Source organism: Myxocyprinus asiaticus, chromosome 50, assembly GCF_019703515.2.
Source record: "Myxocyprinus asiaticus isolate MX2 ecotype Aquarium Trade chromosome 50, UBuf_Myxa_2, whole genome shotgun sequence".
In the NCBI taxonomy this organism is placed as follows: Eukaryota; Metazoa; Chordata; class Actinopteri; order Cypriniformes; family Catostomidae; genus Myxocyprinus; species Myxocyprinus asiaticus.
Window position 1 is genome coordinate 5,036,077 of NC_059393.1, and position 24,573 is coordinate 5,060,649.

Here is a 24,573-nt window from a genome sequence, read left to right on the forward strand (position 1 = left end):
TGAACGAACCCATATGGTGATTCAACTGAAGTGGACCAATCAGGAAGAAGAGTGACGAAACTTCAACCCTTGCTCTCGCTCACCTTTTATCAGAGAACGTGATTGTCATGGTTTACATGAAACAAAACAAAAAAACTAAAATTCTTGCGACTGCAGTCAGAACTCAACAGGTACGATAATCAGGTAAACTCACTTGTAACATGCACAAGGCTCACGAGCTCCCTTTTAAAATGATCTACGATACATTACATGTATCGCAACAGATCCCATGTGAAATTTCCACTGTGTGGCACTAAAAGTGAGTTAAACGTTCACCCCAACAGAAGAGTTATGCGCTATAGTAAAACTTTTAGATGTCATAAGATAGCATTGTGTGAGGAACAGGGTGAAAAATAAGTGTTTATGAACTCATAATCTTCTGTTTTACTCATGATTTGTGTGAAAGTGAATAAAAGTAATTGTTGTTGTAGTGCCTCTAGCGTTCATTTCAAGAGGAAACTGCCACGGGGGCCTGGGTAACTCAGTGAGTAAAGACGCTGACTACCACACCTGGAGTCATAAGTTCGAATCCAGGGTGTGCTGAGTGACTCCAGTCAGGTCTCCTAAGCAACCAAATTCGCCCGGTTGCTAGGGAGGGTATAGTCACATGGGGTAACCTCCTCGTGGTCGCTATAATGTGGTTCTTGTTCTTGGTGGGGCGTGTGGTGAGTTGTGCGTGGATGCTGTGGAGAATAGCGTGAAGCCTCCACATGCGCTAGGTCTCCACGGTAACACGCTCAACAAGCTCAAATAAGATGCGCGGATTGACAGTCTCAGACGAGGAGGCAACTGAGATTCGTCCTCCGCCACCTGGATTGAGGCGAGTCACTACTCCACCATGAGGACTTAGAGCGCACTGGGAATTCCAAATTGGGAAGAAAAGGGGAGAAACTGCCACAATCCATAAAACGAGCCACGTAAAAAATCATTTTGCTAAAATGTAGATATAGTAACGTGATTCTATGAGACCAGGCTGATATGTTATTGGATTAAGTACCTGGTTAAGTCCGGTTCTTATTTTGTTATTATTTCTTTTTTACGCAAACCCTATACAGTCTTATAGAGTATGCATCTCAAATCACCTCCTGAGGTGGCTGTTGGTCTCCAATGCAACATGGAGGGCATTTACACTTGGTCTTTTGATTGGATAGTTATCCTATCAGTAGTAAAAAACACATGAAGTGACCAAGTGTACCCCCATAGAGACTTGAGTGGGTCTTTTGACTCAGGCCAGTGGTCTCAGGTGGTGCACTTGGTGTTATTATTTTCCCTTCTTGCATGCAGTGTGGTCACCTACAGTGTGTGGAACGTGTATTTTTGAAGTGTGTGTTGTCCTTCAACGGTTACTGTAACAGCAACACTCAAACACATGACACATAATTTCTACATTTTCTGCTCTGTTTCACATAGAGGTCAGGTCACTGAACCAGTGCAATGAACCAGACACAAGAAGAAATCTGTCATCAAGTGTGAAAAAGGAAATGTCAAAAAAAAAAAAAGAGAGAGAAAGATTGCAGAAAAAGGTTGTGACGAGGAGGAGGGTGGAGCCGGGCCGTGACTCTGCACGCCCGGCCCCCAATTGGGTTAATCAGCTGAGGAGAGGGATAAGTGCAGTGGGATGCGGCAGTTCGAGAGAGAGAGTGCTACACACAGCAGCTGTGTGTGCATTTATGTTTTGTGTCTTTTTGTTTAAATTTAAATGAAAATATTACTTTGACTGTTCAGCCGGTTCCCACCTCCACCTTTCCCATTTTAACCTTGTTACAAAGGTCTATCTTAAATTTATCTGGGATTCTAGGTGATTTTGAAGATGCCATGAGATCAGAATTTGAGTTTTGTGGCTTTTTGTCCATGTCTGTTAGCTTCGAGATCAACTATAAGCTAGTATATTCCTAAAAGTCAACAAAATTAACTTTTACCGGATAAAGGCATTTAAAATGTAATCCCTCTCATCTGGGAAATCTAACAACAAATATTGATGACTCATCTTGCACTACACAGATGGGTGCTGACATGTTTGTGTGATGTCACGCACCTGCATCTCGACGCAATCGGAGTTAAAAATTTCAAGTTCAAGTGGCGTTCCATTGCAATTTACCAAGTAGGAAGTTGGAAAATCCAACTTTCCGAGTTGAATGGAATGCAGCTTAAGTGCTGTGAGTATTTCAATGATGTTACTGTCATTTAAATGGAATTTAATTAGTGCAACCATGTCTCTTTTCTATGTTCATTAGGCTCATTATAGAATCTTTTTTCACAAAAGTCAGTCCTATTAGCGTTGCACTAAAGAGTGCAACAGTGCCTTCTCACTTTTCAGCTGTCTTGGTTCTGGAAGTTTTTTCCATTCATTTTCTGCATAGGGATTTCATATAATCCTTCATTAAAGAGTTCTAAGCCATGAATCAAACCAACCAGCTCCGAGGTGAATCACAACATACAACCTTTGATTTGAAGCAAAAAAAAAAAAACACAAAAAAAGTCAAATCAGACAGAAAGACAAAGGTAAAAGATTGTGTGCTTCACGTCTTTCCCATGAATCCCATGAAGCATTGTGAAAGACATAACTGAATAAAAAAACAGTAGAAATATTCTGTATAAAACTATTGATTTAAAGTTGTTGATTTTAAGCATAGAAACAATATATTTTAAGTTTATTGCAAAATATTTAGATATGCAAATATATAAGTAGTTTGAGTGTGTTGGGAGGCAGACTCTTTTGGTGCACTTTGTTACTATGCATTTCTCTAATTGGTGGATATTTTCCCCATAGGATCATGGGTACTGTAATCAATAACCAGTAATTCTGCAATTAAACATTTATTTTTTTTAAATGCAGTTGAAATAACATGTACCGATGGCTTCAGCTGAAGCATACATCATTAATGAACAGCCTCGGATCTCACGGTAGGTCTTTCTTTAAAGGTTTGTAAGTTATCGTTAAAAATATATTTTTACTTCCAGACTACTTCCAGAACCAGACTGTTGTGTTACATTAGCACCTGTGGAAAGTGTCATTTTAAACTGAATTTTATTTGGAAGGTTTGTATACATTTTCTATTGTCATGGCAGCAGTAATTCATCAAATGATGATCAAATAATGGAGAAAAGTGTTAACCAGGCATCTATCCAGATGCACAATGCAAGCGAGTGCACTTTCTGCATTTTTAAGAGGCAATTTGGGTGCATGGATCACAGTGGTGGAGTGATACTCTACAGTCCCCAGATCGCAGAACAACTAAGTACTCAGATCTGACCTGCAAGCTTGTGCTGTGCAAATTGCGGTTCAGCAGAATTTTTAGCTATTTTTTTTTTCCACCAGCGTTTGTGCAGCTTTCTTTTTTATTGCATAATAAAAAACAGCATGTGCGGTATCATGGGGCACAATTCATTCTAATTGAATTCTCCTCAGTGTTTCAAACAGATAAAGATCCATATACAGTGGAGACAAAACTTACAGTTGTTTTTTGTCAAATTCATTAGTCACTCATGTAAAAATGTGAGAAATCATTTCTGCTCAAGAGCACAAACCAAACCAAACAAATTTCATTGACCGTAATTTCCACATGCTGTTATCTACATTACTGCTGGGACTATATGATCTGGGAATGGGATGGCCGCTGGTTCCATTTCCTCTCAGAGAACTATTATTGACTTCTGTTGTTGTTTTGTTTGCTTAGGAAGGCACTTTACTTGCATAAGATGCTTTTATCAGTGCTATAACTCCTCTACCTGTCTGTGCTCAGTTAAAAGCATGCAACCGTAATCCTTCTCATAAGAAAGAACAATCATAAATGAGACCTCTTAAAGAGATGAAATAAGTCTCCTGCTTCCATTTTTAGTCAGAGAAAAGACTCCAGTAATCTCACATGTGTCTCCTCTTGGGATTCAGAAGAGATCTCAACAATCTCAAACTTTGCTTTGACTTAAAGTCAGAAATTTATATTTGAACTTCAACATTTCTCCAACCTTCTCTAACCCTTTTCATATTAATTGTATAGCTTTATAATCCTACTGTCAAATTTGACTTTTTTTTCTCATAAACATTTCCCCTCAAGCGTTTTGCCACTTAAATATATCTTAATTTCAGCTAAAATACAGCTAATATGGGACAGTTGGGAACCCTAGTAAGAAGGTAGCAGAGGTATCAAGTTATGCAAAGAGGATTTCTATTCCTTACTTGTATTACTGCCAAATCTGTATCACATCTGATCTATAAACATATTTTGGCTTTGCAGACATCAAACATATCCATCCTTAGATAAACTTAAGGAAAGGCAGCACAACCTCCTCCTAATCCCTGGGAAGAAAATGCCTCCAACACCCTGAATGTGGGAGCAAGGTTCCCCTGGAAACCCCTTTTATCAAAGCTGTTTGCCGAGGATGTTCAGTTTGCATTTGCTGTGGTCCCAACCTGGCTAACACCCAGAGGTGAAGGCAAACAGTGCCGATAGTAAGACTGCACAAACTCTGCAAATATTACACTCCACAGCTTTTATTTGAAAGGGGACAAGAAGAACAGCACAATAGAAGCATGAGTGGGAAAGATCGAGCAACAAATTGTAGGATCTGAGAGACTGACTAGTCACACTGGCTTTCTTTTGTTAGTCCTCTTTTTCAAACATTTAACTTTTTGTGCTTGACGTGCTGTTTACAGAGGGATATTAAATGTTAGCATTGGGAAAACTCTTTCATCAGAGCTTCACAACAGCTATGAAATTGTCCTAAATAGATCGAACCAAAAGATTTGGCATGAGAAGGAAGTAAAAGATGTCTAAAAAATCTAATTTTCATCTAATCATTTTTATTTTTCTACAGAAAAAATATATATATATTAATATCAATGTCCTAATAAAAAGTAGGGTCACTGTGGGATCACCCTTTACAACAGCATAAATCCGTCTTAGAAGAGTCGTACAAATCACAGTGGCTAACAAGTCAGACAACAGTTACACAATGCCCACTTTCTTAAAATTTGAAAGAGCAAAAATTTACATTTTGTTGTAAATGTTTAAGGGATGAAATCTGTCACACAAAACATACCGACGAACTCAAGGTTCATCATCAGTAATGATCCAATTGCTTTTTCATTTAATCCCAACTGTTCTTCTAAGGCGTACCTTAATATTTAGTATCTATATGGAACTTTGTCTCCAATGTGCTAATATTTGCATAGTCGGGGGCCTGGGTAGCTCAGCAAGTATTGACGCTGACTACCACCCTTGGAGTTGAGAGTTCGAATCCAGGGTGTGCTGAGTGACTCCAGCCAGGTCTCCTAAACAACCAAATTGGCCCGGTTGCTTGGGAGGGTAGAGTCACATGGGGTAACCTCCTCGAGGTTGCGATTAGGGGTTCTCGCTCTCAGTGGGGCGCGTGGTAAATTGTGCGTGGATCGCGGAGATTAGCATGAGCCTCCACATGCTGTGAGTCTCCGTGGTGTCATGCACAGCGAGCCACATGAGAAGATGCGCGGATTGACTTTCTGAGAAGCGGAGGCAACTGAGACTTCTCCTCCGCCACCCGGATTGAGGTGAGTAACCGTGCCACCACGAGGACCTACTAAGTAGTGGGAATTGGGCATTCCAAACTGGGAGAAAATATTTGCATAGTCATGCATAGTCATGCAACTAAGCGCAGCTGGTGCAACCAACATGTCTTATGAAAAGGCATAATAATTTTTACGAGATGGCGAAATGATAATATATTGTATGACTTGGCTTTCACGAAAACCCTAACTAACCCTAATTTTATTCCCATTAAGACTAACAATCGGAGTCACGTGACGCTATGCGAGTGGAAGCATCCTATTGGCGTTCTCTGCTACACTTTGCTACACTGTGCTACAGTTATCCTTTCAATCAACATTACTCAGTGAGAACTGATTTAGTTTTGATTGTTAAACTGCGCGGGGAGTGAAGGATGTCGAAGAATTCGAAATCGTTGGCCTGTGGGGACACTAAAAAGCATTTAGACTCACACGTGTCTGACGCCTCTCAAGAGCAAGATGGTGGGGGTCCAGTTGGGAATGACAGCATGCATCAGGATGTAGGTCAAGATATTGCGAACATTTATGCAGTGCTAAAGAAAATCTCGTCCGACATGGAGGTCCTCACAGAAATATGTCGAGTGACCACAGCTTTACAGACGAAACTTTCTGCCCTGATTCCATGAATGGACGAGGCTGAAAATCAAATAGAGTCTCTGGAAGCAGCCGGAGAAGAGCTGCATACTAACCCGCTGGCCACCAAAACTGGATCAGATGGGGGAAAAAATTTAGGATATGGAAAATCGAAGTAGACATTATGATGTTTGTTTCATTGGAATCCCAGAGGGAAAGCAAGGTCAAGATAAAGTCAAGTTCCTGGACGGGTGTGATGTGTTTGGGTGTTCTTGTTTCATGTTTAGATTCATGTTCATGTTGCCCATGTCAATGTATTTAAGCCCTCATGTTTGCTATAGTCCTTTGTTGGTATTGTTGGTGTAATGTTGTTTTGTCAAGTCTTTGTTTTTGGATTCACATTTTTATGATTTATTGCACTGTAAATAAAACTGCACTTGGGTTCTACACTTCATCGTCTTGTCTTCATCCTGTCTTCATCCTGTCTTCAGCCTGCGCAAACATTACAGAATACTCGACCGACAGTTATGAACCCAGCAGACAAACTCTTGCGCCTACATCAGGGGAATCGTTCCCTTGAGGATTATGTTTCTGAATTTTCTGGACTTTGTTACCGTGTGAATTTTAATGACGTTGCCCTCAAAGACTTGACTTGGCAAAACAACATTACACCAACAATACTCAACAAAGGACTATAGCAAACATGAGGGCTTAAATACATTGACATGGGCAAACACATGACAATGACAACCAATAACAAGACTAAACTAATAACAAGATAACAAGACTACTAAAACATGAACCAATGAAAAGACGAGACTGATAACAAGTTAACAAGACAATAAATCAATAAGAACAAGACACATGAACTGGAGGGAAACAGGATATCACATGACTAGACAAGGAAGTGAACTTATTTCAAAATAAAATACCTGAAAACATGAACATGAATCTAAACTTGAAACGAGAACACCCAAACACGTTACAACGGGCTTATTCCGAATTTGTTCCATACAGCGGGCCGTCATCTGGAAATAGAGCACACACACAGAGCTTTCGTCGGCTTCCCAGAGCGGGTGAAAGACCCTGATCCATTCTGGCAAGATTCTTGCGGTCGGCAGACAGAGACTTTTTTTACGTGCGCAGGGAATAAAGGCAATTTGTGCTGGGAGGATTACAACATTATGGTTTTTCCGGACTTTGCCAATGTTACATAAACGAAACGGGAGAGATTCAAAGAGTGTACGAAAATACTTCACGCACAGGATGTGAGCTTTGCTTTGCTTTTCCCGTCTAAACTGAGAATTGATGCCAAGGTCAGACATAAGACTTTCACATGCCCAAGACAAGCTATGGCCTTCATTTAATCAATGGAGCGGGACTACATATCGTGCATTTTGCAAATCGTGCTCATTTTGTGATTTGATGATGTTATTTACTGGGGCCTATTGAAAACTTTCATGTGCAGTTCAATTGTATGGTGTATGTATTGTTGCTTTTTCATTTAATTTCGCCGCATGCCCAAGTGGCTGCGGTACCCAACAGTTCAGCAAAAGAGCAGTTTCCTCGTTCCCTGGGTCACGTACCCGGTGTGCACGGGATGGAACACCTTTCCATCCTTGCAGTTTTGGCGCTCCAGCAGCGGTTTCCCCGCCCCTGCGCGCACAGCTGTGGCACAAATCCGCCCCCGATGTGACAGTCTCCACGGATCACGAGGACAGGCCTCTTCCTCCCCCATCCGAGGCTGTTCTGGGGGTGGTCACAAGGAGCCAGGTAAATGCTTCGATGTCCCTGAACTCAGCACAGCCACAACATGGCGTGGCACCTCGAGCTCCGTCCCGCCGCGAGGCCCCACCTGCCGGTACATCCGATGAGATTGTCCCCTTGGTCCCGCTCGCTCGGAGCTTGGATGCGTGGCTTGCGCTTTCCAATCCATCGCGATGGCTGATCCGGACCGTCCGACTCAGCTACACGATTCAGTTCGCCAGGCATCCGCCCAGGTTCAGCAGCATCCACTTCACCTCGGTGAAGGGCGAGAACGCTGCTACCTTGCGCACGGAGATCGCTACCCTCCTACGGAAGAAGCGATAGAGCCTGTCCCTCCGGCTGAGATGAAGAAGGGGTTTTACAGACCCTACTTCATTGTACCGAAAAAAGGCAGTGGGTTGTGGCCAATCTTGGACCTGCGAGTACTGAACCGGAATTTACACAGACTCCCATTCAAAATGCTGATGCAAAAACGCATTCTGGTGAGCTTCCGGCATCAAGCTTGGTTCGCGGCGGTAGACCTGAAGGACGCGTACTTCCACGTCTCGATTCTACCTCGACACAGACCCTTCCTGCAGTTTGCATTCGAGGGTTGGGTGTATCAGTACAAGGTCCTCCCTTTTGGTCAGTCCTTGTCCCATCGCGTCTTCACGAAGGTCGCAGAGGCAGCTCTTGCCCCGTTAAGGGAAGTGGGCATTCGCATTCTCAACTATCTCAATGATTGGCTAATCCTAGCCCACTCTCGGGATATGCTGTGTGCACACAGGGACCTGGTGCTCTCGCACCTCAGCCGACTAGGGCTTCGGATCAACTGGGAAAAAAGCAAGCTCCTCCCGGTTCAGAGCATCTCTTTTCTCAGTTTGGAGTTGGACTCAGTCTCAACCTCACTTTTCTATGGGCAGGCGTTCCCCTAGAGCAGGTCTCCAGGTGTGTCGTGGTTATGACAGATGCCTCCAAAATGGGCTGGGGCACTGTTTGCAACGGGCATGCAGCCACCGGCTTATGGACGGGCCCGCGGCTGTGTTGGCACATCAACTGCCTCAAGTTGCTGCAATTCTGCTCGCCCTGCAGAGGTTCTGGCCGTTGGTCCAGGGCAAGCATGTGTTAGTTCGGACAGACAACGCAGCAACGGTAGCATATGTCAACAGTCAAGGTGGTCTGCGCTCCCATTGTATGTCACAACTCGCCCGCCATCTCCTCCTCTGGAGTCAAGTCGCAGCGAGCCACTCATATCCTGGCCGACCTCAACACTGCAGCGGATGCACTGTCATGGCAGGTTACCCTCAAGGGAGAGTGGAGACTCCACCCTCAGGTGGTCCAGCTGATCTGGAGTCGATTCGGACAGGCACAGGTAGACCTGTTCTCCTCCCAAGAATCCTCCCACTGCCCACTCTGGTACGCCCTGACTGAGGCACCTCTCAGTATAGACACGCTGGCACACAGCTGGCCCCCTGGACTCCGCAAATATGCGTTTCCCCAGGAAGCCTACTTGCACAGACCCTGTGCAAGGTCAGGGAGGACCAGGAGCAGGTCAACCTGGTAGCACCCTACTGGCCCACCCAGATGTGGTTCTCGGACCTCACGCTCCTCACAACATCCCCCCCCCGGCAAATTTCCCTGAGGAAGAACCTTCTTTCTCAGGGATGGGGCACCATATGGCACCTGCGACCAGACCTCTGGAACCTCCATGTCTGGCCCCTGGATGGGACGCAGAAGACCTAAGTGGTCTACCACCCATGGTGGTAGACACGATCACTCAGGCTAGGGGCCCCTCTGCGAGGTGCCTGTATGCCTTTAAGTGGCATCTGTTCGCTAAGTGGTGTTCTTCCCGACGTGAAGACCCCCAGAGATGCGCAGTCGGATTGGTGCTTTCCTTCCTACAGGAGAGGTTGGAAGGGCGGCTGTCCCCTTCCACCTTGAAGGTGTATGTAGTCGCTATAGCGGCACACCACGACACAGTGGACGGTAAGTCCTTAGGGAAGCACAACCTGATCATCAGGTTCCTGAGAGGCGCCAGGAGGTTGAATCCCTTCAGACCGCGCCTTGTTCCCTCATGGGACCTCTCTGTAGTTCTTCAGGGTCTACAGAGAGCCTCGTTTGAGCCTTTGCAGTCAGCTGAGCTTAAGGCACTCTCCTTGAAGACTGCCCTCCTGACTGTGCTCACTTCCATCAAGAGGGTAGGAGACCTGCAAGCGTTCTCTATCAGCGAAATGTGCCTGGAGTTCGGTCCGGGCTACTCTCACATGATGCTGAGACCCCAACCGGGCTATGTGCCCAAGGTTCCCACAACCCCTTTTAGGGACCAGGTGGTGAACCTGCAAGCGCTGCCACAGTAGGAGGCAGACCCAGCCCTGACGTTGCTGTGTCTGGTGCGCGATTTACACAACTATTTGGATCACACGCAGAGTTTTAGAGTCTCTGAGCAGCTCTTTGTCTGCTTTGATGGACAGCGGAAAGGAAGCGCTGTCTCCAAGCAGAGGATCACCCACTGGCTCATTGATGCCATAACTATGGCATATCACACCCAGGACGTGCCGCCCCCGGTAGGGCTAAGGGCCCAATCTACCAGGGTTGTAGCGGCCTCCTGGGCCTTGACCAGGGGTGCCTCTCTAATAGACATTTGCAGAGCAGCGGGCTGGGCAACACCCAACACCTTTGCGAGGTTCTACAATCTCCGGGTGGAACCGGTTTCATCCCGTGTAGTGGCACGCACAAGCAGGTAAGTCCAGGACAGCTGGCCGGGTGTATCGCTTGCGCATAGCGCCTTTCACCTCCCCTGAGCTGAAGACGTGCACCGTTAACTCCCAATAGTGTTCACAAACTGTGTTCCCTGGTTAATTTCGACGAGTTGAATACGAGTTTGCAGAGAGACTCGCTGCCGGCTCAGTACACATGCTAACTAAGCCCTGTTCTGGGGTAGGTGCTCCGCATGTTGTGGTTACCCATAGGTAACCCCATGCGATGTATATCTTCCGCTAATTTGTTTCCCTGTTGGCAAACTGCATCTTCCTTGCTTGTAGTAACTCCCACCCCATAGGACAGGACCTACCTTGGGACTCCCCCACATGGCATACTTCCAATATAGCTCGGCAAGACCATGTGACGTATTTCCACTTAAACCCCCCTCCCCCGGGCGGGGTGTGGTCTCCGCGGTGTCTTCCCCTTGGGAGGGACACCCCCCTGACTAGACCTGGTGGGATCAGTCAGTTAATCCCCCTTTTTTTAGGGAGTGGGAAAAAAGGGGATAAGAGGCCATGACTGGGCAAGCCCGTCTCTATCTTTTGGGTAGTCGACTTGTCCCCAAAGGGCCGTTCGACACTCATAACTGTGTTGGGGGAGGTTACGTGTCGGCCTGGTGTGCTGGCTACGAGGCACACAGTGGTCTGCCCTTCACACACCGCCAGTTCAAGTAACACAGTTCAGCCAGTTGCGGCGTTTGGTATAGGGACCCCTAGTGTCACTACATCGACACAAAGTCGAGTGAGTGACAGATAGGGAACGTCCTGGTTACTTGCATAACCTCCGTAGCCTGATGGAGGGAACGAGACATTGTGTCCCTCCTGCCACAACGCTGAACTACCCGCTGAAATGGCCAGGACCTTGTCTCGGCTCCTCAATATAAAACCTGAATGAGTGGTTGCATACCAGCTCCTTTTATACCCGTATGTCGGGGGGAGTGGTATGCAAATACAAATAGATGTTACAAATGTTAATATGAAAAGACTAACAATCAACAAACTGAATTTAGTTTTGATATAAAACAGGCATCAAAATTTTAGCTAGCTTCCTATCCAACACTTTATTTAAGGAAACGCCTTTGAACAAATTTGGTAACTTATTCAATATTTATGCAATACAGATGACAAAAACCTGTAATACGCTTCCTCCGTCTCATTCCCTGAAAACCCTGATCTGTCCTTCCATCAGTGATAAACAAAATAGATTTTCCTATTAAAATCGTGGTTTACCTTTAGGTTTGAGTTAGGAAACTGTTTATTTTTCTCTGTGGTAGTATAAGTCGTATCTTTTTGTACGAACCAACTCATACTGTGCGATTTCTTATGATTTTGCCATATTTTACTATTTTTACGACCTGTCATTAAACCGAGTAGGGTGCAAATGGCTCGTGATCTGTTAGTGGTTTATTGCACCTATTCTTCAGAAAAAAGAGGCGAGTTCTTGACAAAAATGTACCATGGTAACCATAGTTACCACCAAAATATCATACTTACTACAGTAATTGCACTGTTCATGCTGTACTTATATGCTGCAATATATTTGACATTTTGGTGGAAACTATAGTTACTATTGTTAGATATTGTAAGAAAAAGATCTGCTATAATCTCAACATTCTATAATTTTCTTAATATGTTTTGATCAGGTGAATGGACATATTCAATTTCTTTAGCCATTTATAGAGGGATTTATCAGCATTGAATACAAGAACATCTTAAAGGAAACATGTTTGTAGTTTATGAGTACTCCTAATCCTGTAAAAAATGCATAGTTTTTTTTTTTTAAATTGATGACTTGGACCAAATAATAAAGAAAAGCAGCCAATAAGTGCCCAACATAGATGGGAACTCCTTCAATACTGTTTAAAAAGCATCCCAGGGTGATACCTCAAGAAGTTGGTTGAGAAAATGTCAAGAGTACATGACTGCAAATTCTAGACAAAGGGTGACTACTTTGAAGATGCTAAAATATAACACAGTTTTGATTTATTTTTGATTTTATTTAGTCACAACATAATTCCCATAGTTCCATTTATGTTATTCCATAGTTTTGATGACTTTACTATTATTCTAAAATGTGAAAAAAAAATTATAATAAAGAATGAGTACGTATTTCAAAACTTTTTACCGGTAGTGTATATGGATGGTTTATACATATTTTTTTCATTTTTATTTATTTTATTTGTTTATTTTTTTTCTTCACCTGTACTTGTCTTTATGATTGTATTCATACATTATTTGATCTTATTGAACATTTATATAGAAAAATATCATTTTAGCACAATTTGTGGACTTTTCAAACCGTCCCTTACCACACCCTCCACAATATTAGCACATTTTTAGCACAATGTGTGGACTTTTCAGATGGTCCCTTACACACCGTAGGCAAATTTTCCAACTTATATCAATGTTAAATTAGCAATCTGGAACGATTTCACCGTGACGCCATCTGACCAGCTTAAATACGGGACAAATCGCATAATTTTATCTTTAAATATGGGACGATCCCGTATTTTACTGGACGGGTAGCAACCCCACCAGTGCATATTATGAATACGTATAGTGTGTTAGCATTAGCATTAGCAGCATAAATGAAGAACATAAACATTACAACTGATACATAATCTACTGTATGTATATATTAATGCATGTAGTCATTGATAACACATTTTAATGTCACAATTCATGTTTAGTTAGTTGACAGGGCAGCGTGCTTCTCAAATTTAAAAGCTCTTCTAAATAGTATACCTAGTATACCTTTGCTCAGCTATTTTGAACTTCTTTCTACACTCTGAAGAGTAATTAGTATTTTCTTTTTCATTAGTTTGTACTTAGAAACATACGCTAATTTATAGCCAACTTCACGCTCCATTAGCACAAATGATCATTTCCAGAGGCGGACATACAGGACAGGCAAGCCAGGCAATTGCCTGGGACCCCAAGCTGGGGGCCCCCAGTGGGCGGCAATAACAGTAGTTCACTGCAACGACACTTGAAACCAATCAGAATCAGAATGAGCTTTATTGCCAAGTATGCTTACACATACAAGGAATTTGTCTTGGTGACAGGAGCTTCCAGTACACAACAATACAAAAACAGCAACAAGACCTTTAAAAAATAATTAAAATGGAATAAAAAATAGATAAATATTGAAAAGTAAAAAGTATATATAGAATACACAATAGACAATATATACATATATACATATATATATATATATATATATATATATATATATATATATATATATATAATATATAGATAGATAGATAGATAGATAGATATATACACACACACATACATACACATACACATATACATACATATACACATACATACATATACATATACACATACATATATATATATATATGTATGTGTATATGTATATGTATGTATATGTGTATGTGTCTCCTGTATGCAACTCCTCTGTCTATGTTCTCTAATCTGACTGACACTGAGGTCTCTAAACTCCTCCTCTCCAACCACCCCACCACCTGTTCCCTTGACCCCATTCCTTCTCACCTTCTCCAGGCCATTTCTCCGTCCATCCTACCTGCACTCACACACATAATTAACACATCTCTACTTACAGGCACTTTTCCCACTACATTTAAGCAGGCTCGAGTAACCCCGCTGCTGAAGAAACCCACACTTAATCCCACACAAATAGAACACTACAGACCAGTCTCTCTCATCCCATTCATGGCAAAAACACTTGAAAGGGCAGTTTTCAATCAAATCTCTGCCTATCTCTCACAGAACAAGCTGCTGGATGACAATCAGTCAGGCTTCAAAAGTGGACACTCCACCGAGAGTCGCTGAGACGGGCGAAAGCTGAATCCAGATCATCCGTCCTGATTCTGCTGGACCTTTCTGCAGCCTTTGACACAGTCAACCATCAGATCTTACTCTCTACCCTCTCCTCTCTGGGCATCACAGGAACTGTGCTTGACTAGTTTAATTCCTATCTCTCAGGTAGGTCCTTCAAGGTAGCCTGGAGAGGTGAGGTATCCAAGCCACATCAGCTACTTACTGTGGTACCTCAGGGATCAGTGCTTGAGCCACTTCTCTTCTCTATATACACAACATCACTGGGACCCATCATTCAGGCACTTGGTTTCTCTTACCAATGCTACACTGATGACACACAAATCTGCTTGTCTTTCCAGCCCAACGACACCACAGTGACTGCTCGAATTTCTGCCTGCCTGGCAGACATCTCGGCCTGGATGAAGGAGCACCACCTGCAACTCAACCCAGCCAAGACTGAACTCCTTGTCTTTCCAGCCAACCCTGCTGTTGAACACAACATCACCGTGCAGCTGGGTGCAACTACAGTAACGCCTTCCAAATCAGTCAGAAATCTAGGGGTAACCATCGACAACAGACTAAATTTCACAGACCACATCTCAAAGACCGCAAGATCATGTAGATTTTCACTCTACAATATCAGGAAGATAAGACCCTTCCTCTCTGAACATGCCACACAACTGCTTGTCCAGTCACTTGCCATAACTAGACTGGACTACTGTAACGCTCTCATTGCAGGCCTCCCTGCATGTGCAATTAGACCCCTGCAAATGATCCAGAATGCAGCAGCACATCTGGTCTTTAATGAACCAAAGAGAGCACATGTTACACCACTCCTTGTCTCTCTCCACTGGCTGCCGGTTGATGCATGTATCAAATTCAAGGCTCTGATGCTGGCATACAGAACAGTCACTGGGTCTGCTCCAGCATACCTAAAATCATTTATGCAGAGCTACGCGCCCACTAGAAGCCTGTGGTCAGCTAAGGAACTTCGCCTTGTTGTACCTGCACAAAGAGGCACCAAAACACTTTCCCGGACTTTCAGCTTCATCGTACCACGTTGGTGGATCGACCTTCCCAGCTCCATCTGTGAAGCTGACTCACTCTCTGTCTTCAAAAAATGACTAAAAACACATCTTTTCCATGAGCACTTAACCAGTCATTAAATAAATAAAAATTCCTGTTGCACTTTATTCTGTTTTGAATACTATTATGATGCTAGTGAAACTTTGTATTACAGCACTTTTCATACCACTGTCTCCTTAAGATGATTTGCTTATGTTTTCCTCTTTTGTAAGTTGCTTTGGATAAAAGTGTCTGCCAAATGAATAAATGTAAATGTAAATATATATATATATATATATATAACTGTTTCTGTGCCTGACGGTTCTGGTGCTCAGAGCTCTGAAACGTCGGCCAGAAGGCAACAGTTCAAAAAGGTAGTGGGCAGGGTGAGTGGGGCCCAGAGTGATTTTTCCAGCCTTTTTCCTCACTCTGGAAGTGTATAGTTCTTGAAGGGGGGGGCAGGGGGCGACCAATAATCCTCTCAGCAGTCCGAACTGTCTTTTGTAGTCTTCTGATTTCATAGCTGAACCAAACCAGACAGTTATTGAAGTGCAGAGGACAGACTCAATGACCGCTGAGTAGAACTGTATCAGCAGCGCCTGTGGCAGGTTGAACTTCCTCAACTGGTGAAGGAAGTACAACCTCTGCTGGGCCTTTTTCGCAATGGAGTCAATGTGGGTCTCCCACTTCAGGTCCTGTGAGATGGTAGTGCCCAGGAACCTGAATGACTCCACTGCTGCCACAGTGCAGTTTAGAATGGTGAGGGGGGAGAGTGTTGGGGTGTTCCTCCTAAAGTCCACTATCATCTCCACTGTTTTGAGCATGTTCAGCTCCAGGTTGTTTTGACTGCACCAGACATCCAGCTGTTTAACCTCCCTTCTATATGCAGACTCATCGTCATCTCGGATGAGGCCGATGACAGTGGTGTCGTCTGCAAACTTCAGGAGCTTGACAGAGGGGTCCTTGGCAATGCAGTCGTTGCTGTAGAGGGAGAAGAGTAGTGGGGAGATCACACATCCCTGGGGGGCACCAGTGCTGATTGTACAGGTGCTGGAAGTGAATTTCCCCTGTCTCACAAGCTGCTGCCTGTCTGTCTGAAAGCTGGTAATCCACTGACAGATAGACGTGGGAACAGAGAGTTGGTGTAATTTAGTCCGGAGAATAGCTGGGATGATGGTGTTGAAAGCCACAAAAAGGATCCTTGCATATGCCTCTGGTCTGTCCAGATGTTGCAGGATATGATGCAATCCCATGTTGACTGCATCATCCACAGACCAGTCTGCTCGATAAACAAATTGAAGGGGATCTAGGAAGGGTCCATTGATGTCCTTCAGGTGGGCCAACACCAGTCTCTCAAATGACTTCATGACCACAGACTTCAGGGTGACAGGTCTGTAGTCATTAAGTCCTGTGATTTTTGGTTTCTTTGGGATGGGGATGATAGTGGAATGTTTGAAGCAGCATGGGACTTCACATTGCTTCAGTGATCTATTGAAGATCTGTGTGAAGATGGGGCCAGCTGGTTAGCACAGGATCTAAGACATGCAGGTGAAATGCCATCTGGGCCCTATGCTTTCCTTATCCTTTGTTTTCGAAAGTCGTGGCTCACATCATCTTCACAGATCTTAAGTGCAGGTTGAGTTGCAAGAGGGGGGAGGAGTGGGGTTGCAGGAGGTGTTGGTGTTTGTGTGAAGTGAAGGTCAGAGTTGGTGTGGGGTGTAAGATTGTGCTTTTCAAATCTGCAGTAGAACACATTCAGGTCGTCAGCCAGTTGTTGGTTCCCTACAGGGTTGGGGGTAGGAGTCCTGTAATTCGTAAGTTGTTTCATGCCACTCCACACTGATGCAGGGTCATAAGCTGAAAACTTGTTTTTCAGCTTCTCAGAGTATCTTCTTTTAGCCACTCTGATTCCCTTATTCAGTGTGTTCCTGGCCTGATTGTACAAGACTTTATCCCCAACTCTGTAAGCATCCTCTTTGGCCTGACGAAGCTGCCTGTGTTCCACTGTAAACCATGGTTTGTCATTGTTAAATGTTAAATAAGTCCTAGTAGGAATGCACATATCCTCAAAGAAACTGATATATGATGTAACAGTATCTGTGAGCTCGTCCAGGTCTGTGGCTGAAGCCTCAAAAACACTCCAATCAGTGCAGTCAAAGCAGGCATGTAGTTCCAGCTCTGCTTCATTGGTCCATCTCTTTACAGTCCTTAATACAGGCTTAGCAGATTTTAATTTCTGTCTGTAGGTTGGAAGAAGATGAACCAGACAGTGATCAGAGAGTCCCAAAGCTGCTCTAGGGACAGAGCGATATGCATCCTTTATTGTTGTGTAGCAGTGATCCAGTATATTTCTGTCTCTGGTTGGGCATGTAATGTGCTGTTTGTATTTGGGCAGTTCATGTGTGAGGTTTTCTTTGTTAAAATCCCCAAGAATAATAATAACTGAGTCCGGGTATTATTGTTCAGTGTCTGTGATTTGATCAGCCAGCTGTTGCAGCGGTACACACTCACCAGAATAAACGAGGAAAACTCCCGTGGCGAGTAGAAAGGCTTACAATAATAAATATATAAACTTTCTAATAAAGAGCGCTTCCAAATTAGGACAGCACATCTTCTTTAATGCTGTTACATCTGTACACCAACTTGCATGTTCCACCGCCTCTCGTTTTCCCCTTTAACCCCACGATGTGATCCGCTCTGAACAGCTGAAAGCCTGGCAGATTTAACGCGCTGTCCGGAATGGCTTCACTCAGCCAAGTTTCTGTGAAGCACAAGTCAGCAGAGGTTGAAAAGTCCTTGTTTGTGCGGGTGAGGAGATGTAGTTTGTCCGTTTTGTTAGGGAGAGAGCGGAGATTCGCTGGATGAATGCTCGGCAGCGTTGTTCGAAAGCCCCGCCAACGGAACTTGACCAGCGCGCCTGCTTGTCTCCCTCGCCTGCATCTCATAGCGCATTTAAACAACACAGCCACGCCTCCGACTAAAATGTCAAACAAAACATCCGAATATTCAAAATCCGGGAAAGAATGACATTTTTGAAAACCCCCCTAGACGGGCCCCCATCCATTTAGCTACAAATTCAAGTAAAAGTAGAACTGAAAATGTTGCGACAGTCACAACATTTTATGAGATCAGGCTGCATGTTTTGAATGTTCAGAATTCTGTGACACCCCCCTAGAGGGGACCCCATCCCTTTAGCTACTAATTCAAGTAAGAGCGGGATGCAGGAATCATGGAGAGGATGTCTGATGTACCAGTCTGAGTGTCAGAAGAGGAAAAAGAAAGAAGAGTAGAAGAAGCATGACAGTGCTGACTGGTACAGAATCTGTCGTGTTTACTGAATTATCCCTTCTCACGAAAAGATTGCCAATGGCTGCGCTGTTCATGATCGGGATTGTTAACATTCACTTCACGTTATTCTCCATACAATTCTTATTTAAACACAACAAACAAAAATATACAGCGTTAGAAAGGCGTAATCTCCAGCTTTGATATTTCACCACTGTTTTATGATAGAAATGTTACAGTAAGAGTAATTCCTTAATTTACATCAGGAGTACACATCTGACATGCAAAATCAAAATGAGAGTTATGGACATAAACATGTAATAAAGACACACATGCCTATTAAAGCCAGCTCTCGTCTTTTTTGTCACTGTGAGCAAGGGCGTAGGTTTGGGGGGTTGGGGGGGGGGTGGTTGCAGCGTGAAGCACTTACATGTTTCCATTGATCATGGTATAAATATTGGAGGGGTTGTACTTGCTTGTTTTGATTATTGGGGGGGGTTCCGGAATCTACGCCCCTGATTATAAGGCTTCAGTAAACAGCATCCATCAGAAGTTGTAGTCCAAATATGTGTGCATTTAGAGACAATTTTATGGATTCTCATATGTTTACTTCACATTCACAAGATTGGATTATCATTCAGTTTTCCTCTAAATTATGCGACTCTCATGGGGTGTTACATATGTACAGAAAGAGAGGGGCACATATAGAAGAGAGTTATTACAGCACAGCTAGTTTATTTATTCTGTTGAGTTTAGATGAGCAAATTCTACTATGGATTAGATCATTTCGTTTTCATGAAAAGTGTGGTTGTGAGATGGCATTGCTAGCTTTTGAACCTATACTGTATGTTACACAAATGAATGCTTGTTAGTGAAAGATAGTAGCTTAAATGCTCCATGCTTTTTTTTTTCTTTTTTTTTTTTTGTCTCTCTAAGAGCATTACTGAAGTCTTTACAACACCCCAGACAAGCACATATTGAATGTGAATTCAATGTATCACAATGTTGTATTATTGATATCAATATGGCCTTCTCTCAAAAATGATTTTACCTAATTCTGTGTGTTACAATGAGAATATTCAAGCTAAATGTATCTGATATCTGAATGTCTGATGTATATAATTATTTACTGGTATCTGAATTTATATATGTACTTGAATTATTTAACAGTTCTATGGACATCTTCACACATTCATCAGTACCACAACAGCAGGTACTTCCATCACATAATAAAAGAGAAAGAGAAAGAGGCCACAACACTCCCTGACAGCTTTGAATGCTTGTTTTTGTTTTTTATTTTATTTTATTACAAAGTGCACATTTTTCTATTATTGCATGAATTTAATATACGTGCATTTTAAATATAGCTTACTGCAAATATTCTGTTTGATACTGTATGTTCCTGTTATTTTTGGAAAATAAATGATTAGTGTTATAAAAGGGTGTTTGCAGGGTGTGTGTGTGTTTTTTTTTTTTTTTTTTTTTTTTGTTTTTTTTTTGCCTAGGGCCACAGAGTCCCCAGGATCTCCTCTGAACATTTATGTAAACTACGGTGACAGGGTTGAGGACAAATCTACATACTAATTAGAAACCAATCACAATTAGCAATCACCTCTGTTATTTCCACTTCTAATTATGTCCGCTAGTTAATTGTGCATGGAGAATGCCACCTTGGTGCCAGTTAGATCTTTAAAGTTAGTCTAACCAACACTTGAGTAATAAGAGACTATTACTGCTCTCATGAACTAGATCTTTGCTTTATTTAAAGGAACAATTCACACAAAAATGAAAAGTCTGTCATTTTTTACTTTCCTATGCTGGACCAAGAAAAGAAAAACTGAGATTAGATTTGCTACAATTATCCATCATGACCCATATTATTATAAACCAATACTTCCTGAGGTTTACCAAAGACAAATTAGTGCAAGTCTGTCTCTGAAGGGAAAGACATTTTAATGTCATTGATAATAGTAGATATCTTTCCCTAAAGGCATGCATGGGTAGGTAGGTGGGGGTGTTCGTTGACAGACTGACTGCACACGCCGCGTCCATATGGCAACTCGCTAATGAGGTAATGTGTGAAATGGCATGAACAAATACAACCAAATAACAAGCAAACACAGCTGTCCTGAACTATTTGTTCACACCCATTATGTCTTTCTGTCAGTACTCTTATACATTCCTCCTTTCTGACCCGCTGCCCCTAACACTAGAAACAGACAGATAATCACCTACCCTGCTCATCAACTGAAATTATTCTTTAAGATTTTCTTTTGATCAAGCTACAGCCAGAAGTCTAGACCAGTGGATCTTAACTGGTTAATATAACGATTCCAATTCAGGTTCCTTTTAACAATAGCGATTCCTGAACAGTCCCGTTGTGTGTTTCATGTTGTGAATTCAAAAGAACCAGTTCATAAGAGTAATTTATTTGGGAATCAGATTACACTGGTCACACTGTTTGTTTCGCACTGTAGATTCAAAAGAACCACCATACTGTATAAGAGTCATTTATTCAGGAATCAGATTACACTGGTCGCACTGTGTGTTTCGCGCTGTAGAGTCAAAAGAACTGGCTCATAAGAGTCATTTATTCGGGAATCAGATTACACTGGTCGATATGTGTGTTTCGCACTGTAGAGTCAAAAGAACCGGCTCATAAGAGTAATTTATTCAGGAATCAGATGTAATTGGTCGCACTGTATGTTTCGCACTGTAGATTCAAAAGAACAACCTTACTGTATAATAGTCATTTATTTGGGAATCAGATTACACTGGTCGCTATGTGTGTTTCGTGTTGTAGATTCAAAAGAACCGGCTTATAAGTGTCATTTATTCAGGAATCGGACTACATAGGTTGCGCTGTTTGTTTCATGCTATAGATTCAATAGAACTAGCTCATAAGAAATAGTTGCCTGTGAATCAAACTGCACTGGCCGCACTGTTTGTTTCGCATTGTAGATTCAAAAGAACCGGCACATAAGAGTCATTTATTCGGGAATCAGATTACAGTGGTCGCACTGTGTGCTTCGAACTATAGATTCAAAAGAACTGCCTTACTGTATAAGAGTAATTTATTCGGGAATCAGATTACAATGGTCGCATGTGTGTTTCATGCTGTAGATTCAAAAGAACCAGTATATAAGAGTAATTTATTCGGGAATCAGACTGCATTGGTCTCGCTGTGTGTTTCACGCTGTAGATTCAAAAGAAGGCTCATAAGAGTCATTTGTTCAGGAAAACATGGCAGAAAAATGCATGTTCAAGAACTTTTAACAGAACAGCAAATCTTAATGATCATACGATTCTAGTATATTTTCAGTTTCTAGTATTTCCATAATTTTCAGAATAAGAATAAGGTTCTCGGTTCCCGACCCTATTCAGGAACCAGATTTTACATTGGACCTTGAGTGCCGATAGACATAGTACCACAATTGTTCGTCGTACCAAATTGAACTTTGATGGTATCATGGTCTCGACAGCCATTAATTCACAGCACAAAACACATTGTGATCGGCACAAGTCATGTTTATCCTCATCACAAGTGTATTTAATGTAGTCTGGGTTGTATTCTCTTTAACCTTGCTTAGTTTTGTTCATGGTTTTTAGGGATGTGGCCATTTCACGCAACCAGTTCATGTTGACATCTGCTTAATTTGGCTAGCTTCTACCAAGTGACAGATAAATTTGCACCAAAATACTGCAGCTACTGTAGATTGGATGCTTGGTTATTGACATCACCAAAAAAAGATACGGGAGGGGTTTCTTCCTCCTTTTTAAAAGCTGATTTTGCTCTGCATGTTAGCACCTATACCTTCATTCTGGAGGATTATCCACTTAAACACACTCATTGCTAGTCTGCAAATGCAAGTATTTTGCACCTGTGTAGCAGGCAAAGCTAAATGCATGCTAACATGTTATTTCCTTTAAACATCTGTTAATAACTTGAGTCTGAGAATGGGTTGTTCCATCTAAAGACATTTCCTGATGAGTTCATGATAAGGAAATGAGCACTCACAATCTGGAGAGAGCAGGATTTTTTAGGAACAGCAGCTCAGGGATTTGCTGGAGACGATTTCTGTTGAGACGCCTGAGGGGAACACAGAGACAAAATGAATTGAGTGATCGAAGTGATTTGACTCAACAAATCCGGTTAGCTAGACAAAAGCTTTCAAATCTTGGTGTTCTAGTTTTGTTCTGTTTGGACTCTTGAGAGAACCTCAGGCATTTTAATAGTTCAAAAAATAAATGTAATATTTAAGGATCAGGTTGATGCTTCATGATTTGTCTTAACCTTGTGAGAACTGATTTTTAAACAAAATTTCAAACTGATAAAATGTTTCAAATGTCATCCATGAAAAAAATCACTTATTTATAAACATGACTTATGTTTGGGGTCTCAGAGGCCCACTTTACATTATTATTCCCTTTGTTTAGGGTTTATAAAGGGGTTTATTAATGACTAATAAGTCATTTACAAATGCATTGAAAATCATTAATATGTGGTTATAATAACATAATAAAAAGAGTGACTTTTATGCAATACCTGAAAAATAGTGAGATATTTTACCTCACATTTATAAATGCTTAATAACACGTATTCAACATTAGTAGCCTATGAAAATGTCCCTTAAAGTAAAGTGGCACATACTCTATAAGCATTTATTATAGAGTTACCAACATTAGAAACCAATATACATGAAAGTTCAGTGTAGTTTGTTGCTCATCAGGCTTTATTATATGATATATGCTGTGAATAAGCATGAAGAGCTGAAAAGTGTTTTTGCAGAAGACTTTAAGTAACTAGGACTAGGTAAGTTAGTATAAGTATAAATAAGTTTATTTATTAAGCATTTATAACATGCATGTTAAAATGCTCACTATTTTGCAAGTATTGGATGAAAGTTGCCTTTTATGCGATGTTTACGTTATATGTTACTATAACGGCATTTTCATTATTTATAATGCATTTGTAAATGGCTTTATAAATGGTTTCATTAATGACTAATCATTTATGAACCCCTTTACAAACCCTTAACAAAGGGAACATTAATGTAAAGTGTTTCCATGCAATGCGATCAATTTTCACATGCTAAAATTCATTACATTGCACATTAGTGTCTCTACAGAACATGAGGGTTAAATGCAATAAAGACTATGTTAAATATGTGCAAAGAAGCATATGAGCAGCTAAATACATTATAGTAGAAAAAGTGATGTGTGTGGGCATAAACTTACAGTCTGTCCAACTCCTTGAGATCACTGAAGGCTCCTCTATCAATAGAAACGATCTGATTATCCATGAGGTGCCTGCATAAATCAGGAAAATAAGAGTTAATGAGTAGTACAAGCTAAAATGAGAAACAACAATATTCAATACTGAATGGCCTCATGGAAGCTCATTTCAAGAGAGCAGGGTGGCCAATGGCCAATATAATGCCAGCATTTATACAAAATAAAATTTAGACATGGCAAATGAATACATACTCAATTTTGAAGACAGAAATTGTTTATTATGCATCAACAAGGCTGTCATGCACAGTAGTATGCTGAAAATACACTATGAGTAGGCTCAGACCGCATTTGTGTGCTTTTATTCACATTTTCTGCACCTCTAGTGGGATTATATGCAGAATTTGGATTTACAAACAGCAAAATGTGTTTCAAATAAGCCAAAAAAATATCTAATAAACGAATGGAGAAACCCAAGACAATTTTTCACATTGTGGACAATAGTTTCTAAATCAATTTCCC

The 24,573-nt window shown here is 41.9% G+C and overlaps 1 protein-coding gene across 1 annotated transcript in view; it reads right to left on the reverse strand.

Moving 5' to 3' along the window:
• LOC127438751 (slit homolog 1 protein-like) overlaps positions 1-24,573 on the reverse strand; it is a 90,066-nt gene that overhangs the window by 53,156 nt on the left and 12,337 nt on the right. The window contains exons 3-4 of the mRNA XM_051694576.1: positions 24,058-24,129; positions 22,838-22,909 (exon numbers count right to left, since the gene is read on the reverse strand). Of these exons, the coding sequence (XP_051550536.1) occupies positions 22,838-22,909; positions 24,058-24,129 (144 nt within the window). The remainder of the gene's footprint in view (positions 1-22,837; positions 22,910-24,057; positions 24,130-24,573) is intronic.